General features: G+C 47.2%; 1 protein-coding gene across 2 annotated transcripts; it reads right to left on the bottom strand.

Moving 5' to 3' along the window:
* Window positions 1-7,518: 7,518 nt before the first annotated feature.
* On the bottom strand, window positions 7,519-13,225 carry EEF1AKMT2 (EEF1A lysine methyltransferase 2). 2 transcript variants are annotated; one of them, XM_069753880.1, is made up of 6 exons: window positions 13,129-13,225; window positions 11,232-11,297; window positions 10,256-10,370; window positions 10,049-10,159; window positions 8,916-9,132; window positions 7,519-7,648 (listed from the first exon to the last, which is right to left on the bottom strand). In XM_069753880.1, the coding sequence occupies exons 1-6, from the start codon at window positions 13,167-13,169 to the stop codon at window positions 7,551-7,553; spliced, it is 648 nt and encodes a 215-aa protein (XP_069609981.1). In that variant the 5' UTR covers window positions 13,170-13,225; the 3' UTR covers window positions 7,519-7,550. The 2 variants fall into 2 exon arrangements, with proteins under 2 accessions (XP_069609981.1, XP_069609982.1); XM_069753881.1 differs by having other exon boundaries at window positions 11,242-11,297; window positions 13,129-13,199.
* Between the last annotated feature and the right edge of the window lie 987 nt (window positions 13,226-14,212).

The following is a 14,212-nucleotide window of genomic DNA, read 5'->3' as shown; positions in this document are numbered from 1 at the left end:
TGCCATGCATCAAACCAAGGTCCCTCCAGCCTAGCCCAAATGGGTTCTGGGCATCAGAACTGGCATTGAAGAGGGCAAACAGCCCATTTTCACACATTTGAATAAGTAACTGATGATTTTAAGGGGTTAAATGCCTTTGGGCCACTGATCTGACACTTAAAATATACAGATAGTGATGCCCTGCATCAAACCCAGGTCCCTCCAGCCTGGCCCAAATGGGTTCTGGGCACCAGAACTGGCATCAAAGTGGGCAAACAGCCCATTTTCACACATTTGAATAAGTAACTGATGATTTTAAGGGGTTATATGCCTTTGGGCCACTGATCTGACACATGAAATATAGAGATAGTGATGCCCTGCATCAAACCCAGGTCCCTACAGCCTGGCCCAAATGGGTTCTGGGCATCAGAACTGGCATTGAAGAGGGCAAACAGCCCATTTTTCACAGCTTTGAATAAGTAACTGATGTTTTTAAGGGGTTAAATGCCTTTGGGCCACTGATCTGACACATGAAATATAGAGATAGTGGTGCCCTGCATCAAATCCACATCCCTCCATCCTGGCCCAAATGGGTTCTGGGCACCAGAACTGGCATTAAAGTGGGCAAACAGCCCATTTTCTCGGATTTGAATAAGTAACTGATGCTTTTAAGGGGTTAAATGCCTTTGGGCCACTGATACCACAGTGCATATGTCAGGAAATAGAAAGAAGTCCTGATTACTTCAATTACACATACAGAGCTCTGAGCTGCAATTTCCTCTGCCTGCCAGCACAAGGCTGGAATTCTAAGCCACTTTTTCTCCCTCCTCCCACTATACAGCCGTAATGTTAGACGAGCCTGCCAGCTTCATTGACAAATTTATATGGCCCTGTGCTGCTGTCACGATGATGCCAAAAAATGTCATTCTGTGAATGTAGTTTCAGAAGGACATGGCGAACTACACACACACACTCACAATTCAGCTGCGACCCCTTGATCTCCACCCCACCCCTCAGCTTCACAACTACCCGAAACAAAGCCTATGATAGAGACTGGGCAACCTGATACTAATGGTGGGCAGGGTGTGGCTTTAAACTGCAGGTGACCAATCCTGCAGAGCCACCCGTTGTCCCTCCCCTTTCATTCAGGAATGCCTTTGTCTGAGACCTTGGAATAATGTAAAGAACTATCCGATCAGTGCATATCATTAACCAGCCCTTTAGTGATGTCACAAGCTCAGAAGTATAAGTCGCTATACTCTTAGACCAGCCTTCTTGGCCGGGAAGCGATCTAACACAGCTTGGCAAAGCTGTTCCATGCATCTGGAAGTATTTATCCAGCCAAGATGGTACCATGACATAACCTGTAAGTTCTCTTTTCAACGTTAATCCTATTTTATTTTGTAATCTGTAACGTACTGTATTTTCCGGCGTATAAGATGACTTTTTAACCCCGGCAAATCATCTCAAAAGTCGGGGGTCGTCTTATACGCCGGGAATGGCATGTGCAGGGAGCGGTCCTGTATGGTTCCCAGGATCTAAAGGAAAGGAGACTCTCCTTCAGGCCCTGGGATCCATATTCATGTAAAAGAATAAAAAAAGAAAATATGGGATATACTTACCCTTTGACGGCTCGCGGCTCTCATCGGTGCAAGGGCCGGCCTCCGATCCTAAGGATGCATTGAGCGTAGGACCTTCTGTGACGTCACAGTCACATGACCGCAACGTCATCAAAGGTCCTTCGTTCAATGCATCCTTAGGATCGGAGGCCGCCGCTTGCCCCGCTGAGAACCGCGGGTCGTCGGAGGGCAAGTATATCCCTTTTTTTTAACATGAATATGGATCCCAGGGCCTGAAGGAGAGTCTCCTCTCCTTTAGATCCTGGGAACCATACAGGACCGCTCCCTGCACATGCCGTACCCGGCGTATAAGACGACCCCCGACTTTTGAGATGATTTGCAGGGGTTAAAAAGTCGTCTTATACGCCGGAAAATACAGTACATTACAGATTACAAAATAAAATAGGATTAACGTTGAAAAGAGAACTTACAGGTTATGTCATGGTACCATCTTGGCTGGCCTGTGGCTTAGGAGGATAAATACTTCCAGATGCATGGAACAGCTTTGCCAAGCTGTGTTAGATCGCTTCCCGGCCAAGAAGGCTGGTCTAAGAGTATAGCGACTTATACTTCTGAGCTTGTGACATCACTAAAGGGCTGGTTAATGATATGCACTGATCGGATAGTTCTTTACATTATTCCAAGGTCTCAGACAAAGGCATTCCTGAATGAAAGGGGAGGGACAACGGGTGGCTCTGCAGGATTGGTCACCTGCAGTTTAAAGCCACACCCTGCCCACCATTAGTATCAGGTTGCCCAGTCTCTATCATAGGCTTTGTTTCGGGTAGGTGTGAAGCTGAGGGGTGGGGTGGAGATCAAGGGGTCGCAGCTGAATTGTGAGTGTGTGTAGTTCGCCATGTCCTTCTGAAACTACATTCACAGAATGACATTTTTTGGCATTATCGTGACAGCAGCACAGGGCCATATAAATTTGTCAATGAAGCTGGCAGGCTCGTCTAACATTACGGCTGTATAGTGGGAGGAGGGAGAAAAAGTGGCTTAGAATTCCAGCCTTGTGCTGGCAGGCAGAGGAAATTGCAGCTCAGAGCTCTGTATGTGTAATTGAAGTAATCAGGACTTCTTCCTGTTTCCTGACATATGCACTGTGGTATCAGTGGCCCAAAGGCATTTAACCCCTTAATAACATCAGTTACTTATTCAAATCAGTGAAAATGGGCTGTTTGCCCATTTTGATGCCAGTTCTGGTGCCCAGAACCCATTTGGGCCAGGCTGAAGGGACCTTGGTTTGATGCAGGGCATCACTGTCTGTGTATTTTAAGTGTCATATCAGCGGCCCAAAGGCATTTAACCCCTTAAAAACATCAGTTACTTATTCAAATCTGCAAAAATGGGCTGTTTGCCAACTTTGATGCCAGTTCTGGTGCCAAGAACCCATTTAGGCCAGGCTGAAGAGAACTGTTTTTGATGTTGGTCTCCCAGTTCTATATGTATGCATTGTGGTATCAGTGGCCCAATGGCATTTAACCCTTTAAAAACATCAGTTACTTATTCAAATCTGTGAAAATGGGCTGTTTGCCCACTTTGATGCCAGTTCTGGTGCCCAGAACCCATTTGGGCCCATTTTGGTACCCAGAACCCATTTGGGACCTTGGTTTGATGCATGGCATCACTGTCTGTGAATTTTAAGTGTCAGATCAGTGGCCCAAAGGCATTTAACCCTTTAAAAACATCAGTTACTTATTCAAATCTGAGAAAATGGGCTGTTTGCCCTCTTTCATGCCAGTTCTGGTGCCCAGAACCCATTTGGGCCAGGCTGGAGGGAGCTTGGTTTGATGCATGGCATCACTATCTGTATATTTTAAGTGTCAGATCAGTGGCCCAAAGGCATTTAACCCCTTAAAAACATCAGTTACTTATTCAAATCTGAGAAAATGGGCTGTTTGCCCACTTTAATGCCAGTTCTGGTGCCCAGAACCCATTTGGGCCAGGCTGGAGGGATGTGGATTTGATGCAGGGCATCACTATCTCTACATTTTATGTGTCAGATCAGTGGCCCAAAGGCATTTAACCCCTTAAAAACATCAGTTACTTATTCAAATGTGTGAAAATGGGCTGTTTGCCCACTTTGATGCCAGTTCTGGTGCCCAGAACCCATATGGGCCAGGCTGGAGGGACCTTGGTTTGATGCATGGCATCACTATCTGTGTATTTTAAGTGTCAGATCAGTGGCCCAAAGGCATTTAACCCCTTAAAATCATCAGTTATTCAAATCTGAGAAAATGGGCTGTGTGCCCACTTTGATGCCAGTTCTGATGCCCAGAACCCATTTGGGCCAGGCTGGAGGGACCTGGGTTTGATGCAGGGCATCACTATCTGTACATTTTAAGTGTCAGATCAGTGGCCCAAAGGCATTTAACCCCTTAAAAACATCAGTTACTTATTCAAATCTAAGAAAATGGGCTGTTTGCCCACTTTAATGCCAGTTCTGGTGCCCAGAACCCATTTGGGCCAGGCTGGAGGGACCTTGGTTTGATGCAGGGCATCACTATCTGTATATTTTAAGTGTCATATCAGTGGCCCAAAGGCATTTAACCCTTTAAAAACATCAGTTACTTATTCAAAGCTGTGACAAATGGGCTGTTTGCCCTCTTCAATGCCAGTTCTGATGCCCAGAACCCATTTGGGCCAGGCTGGAGGGACCTTGGTTCGATGCATGGCATCACTATCTGTGTATTTTAAGTGTCAGATCAGTGGCCCAAAGGCATTTAACCCCTTAAAAACATCAGTTACTTATTCAAATCTAAGAAAATGGGCTGTTTGCCCACTTTGATGCCAGTTCTGGTGCCCAGAACCCATTTGGGCCAGGCTGGAGGGACCTGGGTTTGATGCAGGGCATCACTATCTGTATATTTTAAGTGTCATATCAGTGGCCCAAAGGCATTTAACCCTTTAAAAACATCAGTTACTTATTCAAAGCTGTGAAAAATGGGCTGTTTGCCCTCTTCAATGCCAGTTCTGATGCCCAGAACCCATTTGGGCCAGGCTGGAGGGACCTTGGTTTGATGCATGGCATCACTATCTGTATATTTTAAGTGTCATATCAGTGGCCCAAAGGCATTTAACCCCTTAAAAACATCAGTTACTTATTCAAATGGCAAAAATTGACTGTCTGCCCACTTTGATGCCAGTTCTGATGCCCAGAACCCATTTGGGCCAGGCTAGAAATAACTGGTTTGGATGCGGGGCGCCCTATTCTATATGTCTGCCGTGTTAGATCAGTGGCCCAAAGGCATTTAACCCTTTCTTCAGCGCTCTTTGGTGCACACTTTGATGCCCATTTTTGTGCCAGTTTTATTGTTTTTGTAGCCGTTTTTAAGCGTATTCACATCAGGGCTCCTCGCTGCATTGTATGTTATTATTGTGATGATTATTTTTAGTTGTTAAACCTATAAAAAACAGAAAAGAAAAAATTGCCGAATAAGAAACTGACGAATAAGAAACCAACTTCAGCCTCGTCCGGCACAGGCTAGAAAATTGGCTATATTCCACACCCCTGCTCCTTCCCGGCCCTCAGCTACACTGATATCAGATGATGGCAGCGATGGGGCAGCTCTGGTCTCCTCTCAGTGTTGTGCTCAGGGGCTGACCCATCACTGCCATCATTTGTACTCCAAATAATTACATTCTGCTATCGGAGAAAAATAGACCGGGGAGAAGCAGGGATTGGACGTTTGGACGTCTCTTAAATGCAATTTTTTTTATACGAATGAAGACAAATTCTCTAATAAAGTGATTTGCAAAGTTCCGTAACTTGGTGGCGGCTGTACGACGCATCTGTTACCTGCCATGTATGGTGGCTCCTGTGCCCGCTCCATGACATCTGACAAACATATACATCCCCTGCTGACAGCTGCATGTGACCTACTATGTGCGCTAATGCTAGGGCGACACAGGCACTTGTAGATGTGCACCCACCATACTGCGACAAGAAAACAAAAAATACTGGCAGGTCATCGTGTGTAAGTAAATGTGGAATATTCTGTATTGTGAATGGTATTATTATACTGTATATCTTCACAACCTGCACAATCGGTAATGATCCAATGATGGGACAGGGATATATATATATATATATATATATATATATATATATATATACATACACACACACACACATATATACATACAGTACAGACCAAAAGTTTTGACACACCTCATTTAAAGATTTTTCTGTATTTTCATGACTATGAAAATTGTACATTCACACTGAAGGCATCAAAACTATGAATTAACACATGTGGAATTATATACTTAACAAAAAAGTGTGAAACAACTGAAATTATGTCTTATATTCTAGGTTCTTCAAAGTAGCCACCTTTTGCTTTGATGACTGCTTTGCACACTCTTGGCATTCTCTTGATGAACTTCAAGAGGTAGTCACTGGGAATGGTCTTCCAACAATCTAGAAGGAGTTCCCAGAGATGCTTAGCACTTGTTGGCCCTTTTGCCTTCACTCTGCGGTCCAGCTCACCCCAAACCATGTCGATTGGGTTCAGGTCTGGTGACTGTGGAGGCCAGGTCATCTGGCGTAGCACCCCATCACTCTCCTTCTTGCTCAAATAGCCCTTACACAGCCTGGAGGTGTGTTTGGGGTCATTGTCCTGTTGAAAAATAAATGATGGTCCAACTAAAAGCAAACCGGATGGAATAGCATGCCACTGCAAGATGCTGTGGTAGCCATGCTGGTTCAGTATGCCTTCAATATTGAATAAATCCCCAACAGTGTCACCAGCAAAGCACCCCCACACCATCACACCTCCTCCTCCATGCTTCAGACACGGTGGTTGGAACCAAAGATCTCAAATTTGGACTCCTCAGACCAAAGCACAGATTTCCACGGGTCTAATGTCCATTCCTTGTGATCTTTAGCCCAAACAAGTCTCTTCTGCTTGTTGCCTGTCCTTAGCAGTGGTTTCCTAGCAGCTATTTTACCATGAAGGCCTGCTGCACAAAGTCTCCTCTTAACAGATGTTGTAGAGATGTCTGTTGCTAGAACTCTGTGTGGTATTGACCTGGTCTCTAATCTGAGCTGCTGTTAACCTGCGATTTCTGAGGCTGGTGACTCTGATAAACTTATCCTCAGAAGCAGAGGTGACTCTTGGTCTTCCTTTCCTGAGGCGGTCCTCATGTGAGCCAGTTTCTTTGTAGCGCTTGATGGTTTTTGCAACTGCAATTGGGGACACTTTCAAAGTTTTCCCAATTTTTCTGACTGACTGACCGTCATTTCTTAAAGTAATGATGGCCACTCGTTTTTCTTTACTTAGCTGCATTTTTCTTGCCATAATACAAATTCTAACAGTCTATTCAGTAGGACTATCAGCTGTGTATCCACCAGACTTCTGCACAACACAACTGATGGTCCCAACGCCATTTATAAGGCAAGAAATCCCACTTATTAAACCTGACAGGGCACACCTGTGAAGTGAAAATCATTCCTGGTGACTACCTCTTGAAGCTCATCAAGAGAATGCCAAGAGTGTGCAAAGCAGTCATCAAAGCAAAAGGTGGCTACTTTGAAGAACCTAGAATATAAGACATATTTTCAGTTTTTTCCACACTTTTTGGTTAAGTATATAATTCCACATGTGTTAATTCATAGTTTTGATGCCTTCAGTGTGAATGTACAATTTTCATAGTCATAAAAATACAGAAAAATCTTTAAATGAGAAGGTGTGTCCAAACTTTTGGTCTGTACTGTATATATACACACTCTCTATATATATCGTCCACACAATTCTCTCATTCTGTCAGTGAGAGGACTGAGTGCAGGCGCATCGTAGTCATCAATATTTCATGTCTTTACTGTCGTTAACCACAGACTCGGGGCTAAACCCAGTTTAGGTGTCAGTTTCCACCATGTTGGAATATAGTCAGTAGAATATAATGTCCCACACATGTAGTGATCAGTCCATGGTGATTTTATTTTTAACATCAAGACCTCCTCCTGAAAACAAGAGCCGTGACGCTGTGCCCCGAGTGTCCCCCAAAACTGAAGGTCGGAGTGGGCAGTTCATCCGTCACTTCAAACTCTACAAAAAAAATGAAAAAAATAAATAAAATCAACAACAAAGTAGTGACATCATCATGTGTGCAGTCCTGTGTGCTCGCAGCCTCCGATATTTCCGATATCGGTACGGACGACAGCTCAGGGGGCGCAGACACCTCCTTTCGCCAGACTACTCCTGCTACAAGAAAAACCTCCGACCCCACTGCATCGGTCACTACTGAGCATGTGCATAAAGTGCAGCACAGACTCATCTCAGCTAAAAGCCAAGATCCTGAGATCAGGAACAGAACTGACATTTATAGGACATCATTTCATAACTTTCCCAAATTATTATGAAAACATTTACAGCACATCCTGCATTGTACTACTGTACCCAATATGTTATATATTTTAGGAGTCGGTCCATTTTATACGGACTCCACCAAAATGGACACTGGTTCAGGCTCCGACTCCACAGCCCTGGCTACAATTCAGCAATACATAGATTCTCTAATGTTGCTTTACCTTCCAAAGCCGGAATGTGATGGCTACGGTGACAACAGATACAAATAAATCATTCTTTGGGAAGGGCAGAAATGCCAGTTGTCAGACTATCAATATACAACATGTACAAGACTGCCCCCTAGTGACCTCCTCCATTAATGCTGGGTGTGTGATCAGATGTCGGCCGCTGCTCTGACATTTCTAACACTGGAAATGTCGCCTGATGTTGTAAGGAAGCACACTGCAGTATGTATAGGTACCATGTTGGGGTACAACCGATGGCCTGATCGCTTTGCATTGCATTTTTTAGGTGAGGCATCTCATGTTTATTTTTACTGTGTTTAATCATTCAATATTTTGAAAGATTGCACTTTTGCAGACAATATTTTATTTTTCCTATTTTTATTTTTTTCATTATTTTTTGGAGAAATTTTTTTTTTTATATTTTGCTATATTTTTATTTTATTTCTATAATTGCCCCTAGGAACCGTGAACCTTATACCATATAATGTAATACTTCAGCATTGCATTATACAGTAAACATCACAGTCTCCTGGCTGTGGTCGGGTTTCACAGGAATATGGCATCGGCACCATGTGGTCTTGTTGTGGGGGACTAGGAGGCCAAATAGAAATCCCACTGGGTTCCCCCACATAAATGCTCCTGTCAGAGGCCGACAGTGGTCAGTCAGCAGTGATCGGAGCTTGCTCTGATCGCTGAAGTTAGCGGCAGGTGCAGAATGTAATACACACACGACACAGGCATTGACGGATGAGAACACGTGGCACCTGATGCGCGGTACTTACCGTTTCCAAACTGCTGGAGCAGTTCATCTTTGGTCCAGTTGCAGGACGTTATGATGAAACGGCCATTTGGTTTTAATGTTCTGCATAGTGACTGGATATACTGTCTGCGTTTTACTTCTGAAACACTGGGATCCAGACTCACTGCATCGAAGGTGCCCTTATCCAGACCGATGTCGTACTGCTCTGGAGGACTGAAGGAATCCAGGAAATCTGCAACCTAAAACTAGACATCAGGAGACACACCAGGACAAGCAAACAATGGGACCGGAGGCTTCCAAAAGTCAAAACCTAAAGGTTTAGAACATATGGACATCAATGAAGGGGGGGATTTCTGCTCGAGACCCCTCCAATAGCCAGAATGGGGAACAGGTGGACTCAAACTGTCCTTGTATCACAAGTATCGCCATTTGTCCGATTGATCACTATGTAACACTACGGGGAACTGAACACTTGCAGCTGGGGTTGTGCGGTGAGAAGTATCAGCTATTCTCAGGATAAGTGATAACTTGATGATCGGCGAGTTTCCAATTGATGGAAGCAACACCAGTTCCCAGAACGGGAGGGAACGTTTATCCCCGTGAGAATGGAGCAGCAGTGCGCCTGCTCGACCTCACTTTTTGGCTTTTTCCAGCAGACCTATGGAGAATGAACGCCGCACCGATCGGGCGTCTGACCTACAACTCTACTCCATAATGGGGATAAAAGTTCCCCGTTTTGCCGCTCAGCACAGATCCCAACGGTCGGAAGCTGACCAATCAGTAGGTGTTAATATTTTTCACCAGATTACCCCTTTAATGCTCATCACTGGAGATTCTTATTTGGGAGCGAACTTTAGTGACGAAACTGGATTGTAAAAAGTTCCAGCTCGGGCAGAGGTGCGCAACTGAAACTAAGCTCTGCAAACACTGAAGCTTCACTACAGTCCCTCCAGGGCCTTTCACACGGTGATATCACAACTTAGCTGTTAACCTGAGAGACGGGAGCAAGGTACAGGCTCGAGATCGGAGCAACCACGCCAGCACTACATGAAGTTTTATATCTGAGTTTTTCATTCCGATGCTGCACGAGGATTCATGAGCACAGGGAAATGTCATTCCTGGTGCAGGTTATGTATCAGTTCTCCAATCTCTCACCTGTAGGTTTATACTGTGAGACAATCCTTCCTTTTCACATATGTTTCTTGCGAGTTCTATTGCATCTGAACAGTAGTCGATACCCGTGAGATTGCTGTAGCCTGACTTTGCCTGTACAACAATCATAATTATACAGCAAATATCTGATCGATGCAGAGTTCATCATTATTCCGTTTATTCCCAATTAATACATGTCCTACCACTCACCAGTTCCACCAGTAGCATGCCATTCCCTGTGCCAATGTCCACTATTGACGTTGTCGGTGGCACATTCTGTGAAGTCATCCATCGCACAACCCGGGTCATACTACCTTCTCCAAACCTGGTGAAATAGGCAGATTTAACAGATTTCAACATGTTTTACAATCACATTTCATTAAACATTTTGTGCGGTTTGCGTGCTATAGCCTATACTTTATTGCTGGCTGCAGAATGAGATAAATGAGAATCCATCAGTAAGCGAGCTCCGAAGGTCCGACAGGGAGTTAGTAAGTCCGGACTCCTCTCAGACCACATACAAGCTGAATGTGCAGGGACACAAAGTCTGTAAAAGCCAAACGGTTGAATTAAAACAAATACTGTCACCAAAAGGTGGCCACCCCTTTAAGAACTCATAATACCATATAAAGTCCATACTGATGCATATTATAAAGCATTCCTTTCTAGTAGCATAGATTAAGGGGGAAATCCTATGGCTGTGCTGCAGGTAGCGAGGACGCTCGCCGAGTACACCGGTGCGCGGCAGCACAGGGTGCAGTGCGGAGATACAGAAGGATGGCGACAATGGTTCCGTGCACTGCATCACTGTTCTGAGGGGATAAATGAGGCTCACAGGGAGCGGATGGTCCGATTATATTTAGGGGTATGTGCACACGATAAAAGTTCTACATCAGGAATAAAAATTCCCTGTTCTGCCGATCGGTGCAGGTCTCAGGGGTCGGACCACCACCGATCAGTAAATTATCAAAAATCATGTGGATACTTATTTATACCGGACAACTCCTCTAAGCCAGGCACCTTAAAGTTGCATTTACACCACTGATAAAATATCGCCTCATTTGTGCCCCTCAGGGGGGAGTAGAGCGTTATCCCAGGTTGTGGTGTGGGCAGTGTTCCGGACTCGTATTTTGGTTCATGTGAATGAGGACTGTACCGAGGACGGCTCCATCATGACGCCACTCACCAGATCTCACCTTCATCGCCGAAGTCCTGGAAGGTCTTCAGTTCGCGGCGGTACATGGCGTCCCAACTAGAGAGGAGCACAGAAGAAAGAGCTGAGTCTCCGGTACCGCACTGAGCACATACAGACTGTATCCAAGCCGTATACCATCACTATGGGATATAGGTGTCATGCTGAGATGTCCGGAATATATGCTGAGGCGCCAGCAAATCTGACACTACAAGTCCAAGGATGCCCCAACATATGATATGCTGGGAGTTGTGCAGTGTCCGCAGTTATGCTGGGAGGTGTGGTGTATAAGGAGCCATGCTGGGAGTTGTAGTATCTCCACGGCCAAACTGGGAGTTGTGCTGTCTCTGTGGCCAGGCTGGGAGTTGTGGTATCTCCACGCCCAGGCTGGGAGATGTGGTGTCTCTGCAGTTATGCTGGGAGATGTGGTGTCTCTGCATATATGCTGGGAGGTGTGGTGTCTCTACAGTTATGCTGGGAGGTGTGGTGTCTCTGCATATATGCTGGGAGGTGTGGTGTATAAGCAGCCAGGCTGGGAGTTTTGGCATCTCCGCGGCCAGCCTGGGAGTTGTGGTGTCTCTACAGTTATGCTGGGAGTTGTAGTGTCTCTGTGGCCAGGCTGGGAATTGTACTGTCTCCGCAGTTATGCTGGGAGGTGTGGTGTATAAGCAGCCAGGCTGGGAGGTGTGGTGTCTCCGTGGCCAGGCTGGGAGTTGGGATATCTCCGTGGCCAGACTGGGAGTTGTGGTGTCTCCGCGGCCAGGCTGGGAGTTGTGGTGTCTCCACGGCCAGGCTGGGAGTTGGGGTGTTTCCGCGGCCAGGCTGGGAGTTGGGGTGTCTCCGTGGCCAGGCTGGGAGTTGTGGTGTCTCCGTGGCCAGGCTGGGAGTTGTGGTGTCTCTGCAGTTATGCTGGGAGTTGTGGTGTCTCCGCGGCCAGGCTGGCAGGTGTGGTGTCTCCGCGGCGAGGCTGGGAGTTGTGGTGTCTCCGCGGCCAGGCTGGCAGGTGTGGTGTCTCCGCGGCCAGGCTGGGAGGTGTGGTGTCTCCGTGGCCAGACTAGGAGTTGTGGTGTCTCGGTGGCCAGGCTGGGAGGTGTGGTGTCTCCGTGGCCAGGCTGGGAGGTGGGATATCTCCGTGGCCATGCAGGGAGTTGTGGCGTCTCCGTGGCCAGACTGGGAGTTGTGGTGTCTCTGCGGCCAGGCTAGGAGTTGGGGCGTCTCCGCGGCCAGGCTGGGAGTTGTGGTGTCTCCGCGGCCAGGCTGGAAGTTGTGGTGTCTCCGCGGCCAGGCTGGGAGTTGTGGTGTCTCCGCGGCCAGGCTGGAAGTTGGGATATCTCCGTGGTCAGGCTGGGAGGTGTGGTGTCTCCGTGGCCAGACTGGGAGTTGTGGTGTCTCCGCGGCCAGGCTGGGAGTTGTGGGGTCTCTGCGGCCAGACTGGGAGGGGTGGTGTCTCTGCAGTTATGCTGGGAGTTGTGGTGTCTCCGTGGCCAGGCTGGGAGTTGTGGTGTCTCTGCAGTTATGCTGGGAGTTGTGGTGTCTCCGTGGCCAGGCTGGGAGTTGTGGTGTCTCTGCAGTTATGCTGGGAGTTGTGGTGTCTCCGCGGCCAGGCTGGGAGTTGTGGTGTCTCTGCAGTTATGCTGGGAGTTGTGGTGTCTCCGCGGCCAGGCTGGGAGTTGTGGTGTCTCTGCAGTTATGCTGGGAGTTGTGGTGTCTCCGCGGCCAGGCTGGGAGTTGTGGTGTCTCCGCAGTTATGCTGGGAGTTGTGGTGTCTCCGCGGCCATCCAGCACTGTTCTTCAGCATAAGAACTTCCTACGACTCCTGCTGTCTCCCGTGTGCTGTCAATGCAAACCGGGTACCAGTATGGCGCCCCCCTGTGGCTCCGCCTGTACTCACTGCTCTTTAGTTCCCAGAGCTGAAGGCGAGAAATCCTCCATCTCTGTGCAGCAATGTGGAGTGTGGACTGGAGCTGGAGCCGGCTGGGTGCACGCTGGTGACGTCATCTCCACGTGACCAGTCACATGTGGGGGAGGAGTCAGGTGCTCAGTCAGTACAGTAGTACTGCAGTAGTAGTGTGTATACATAGTATATCTACAGGGGCAGGAAGGTTGTGTTCCTGCAGTGGAGATGTGTATATCTGATGTGCATGCAGCAAAGCTGTGTTTGGCTGATGTCCTGCAGACTGTGAGCCCTCACGGGCAGGGTCCTCTCTCCTCCTGTACTTGTGTGTGCCTTGTTTTACTCATGTTTATTGTACTTGTCTATAGTTGCCCTGTTCACATGTAAAGCGCCATGGAATAAATGGCGCTATAAAAATGAATAATAATAAAATGTGCATGCAGCAGAGCTGTGTTTGGCTGATGTGCATGCAGCAGAGCTGTGTTTGGCTGATGTGCATGCAGCAGAGCTGTGTATAGCTGATGTGCATGCAGCAGAGCTGTGTTTGGCTGATGTGCATGCAGCAGAGCTGTGTATAGCTGATGTGCATGCAGCAGAGCTGTGTTTGGCTGATATGCATGCAGCAGAGCTGTGTTTGGCTGATGTGCATGCAGCAGAGCTGTGTATAGCTGATGTGCATGCAGCAGAGCTGTGTTTGGCTGATGTGCATGCAGCAGAGCTGTGTTTGGCTGATGTGCATGCAGCAGAGCTGTTTGGCTGATGTGCATGCAGCAGAGCTGTGTTTGGCTGATATGCATGCAGCAGAGCTGTGTTTGGCTGATGTGCATGCAGCAGAGCTGTGTTTGGCTGATATGCATGCAGCAGAGCTGTGTTTGGCTGATATGCATGCAGCAGAGCTGTGTTTGGCTGATGTGCATGCAGCAGAGCTGTTTGGCTGATGTGCATGCAGCAGAGCTGTGTTTGGCTGATATGCATGCAGCAGAGCTGTTTGGCTGATGTGCATGCAGCAGAGCTGTGTTTGACTGATGTGCATGCAGCAGAGCTGTTTGGCTGATGTGCATGCAGCAGAGCGGTGTATAGC

This window comes from Ranitomeya imitator, chromosome 2 (genome assembly GCF_032444005.1).
Source record: "Ranitomeya imitator isolate aRanImi1 chromosome 2, aRanImi1.pri, whole genome shotgun sequence".
NCBI lineage: Eukaryota > Metazoa > Chordata > Amphibia > Anura > Dendrobatidae > Ranitomeya > Ranitomeya imitator.
The sequence above is the reverse complement of the archived record's forward strand: the minus strand, read 5'-3'. Positions and strand labels throughout refer to the sequence as shown.

What these genes read in the sequence shown, in the direction of transcription:
- EEF1AKMT2 (XM_069753880.1), bottom strand. Translation starts at nt 13,169, where the DNA reads ATGGAGGATTTCTCGCCTTCAGCTCTGGGAACTAAAGAGCA. An exon ending in GGCGATGAAGGTGAGATCTG is followed by an intron (nt 10,371 to 11,231) that starts GTGAGTGGCGTC and finishes CTATTTCACCAG; the next exon opens with GTTTGGAGAAGGTAGTATGA. An exon ending in GCATGCTACTGGTGGAACTG is followed by an intron (nt 10,160 to 10,255) that starts GTGAGTGGTAGG and finishes ATTGTTGTACAG; the next exon opens with GCAAAGTCAGGCTACAGCAA.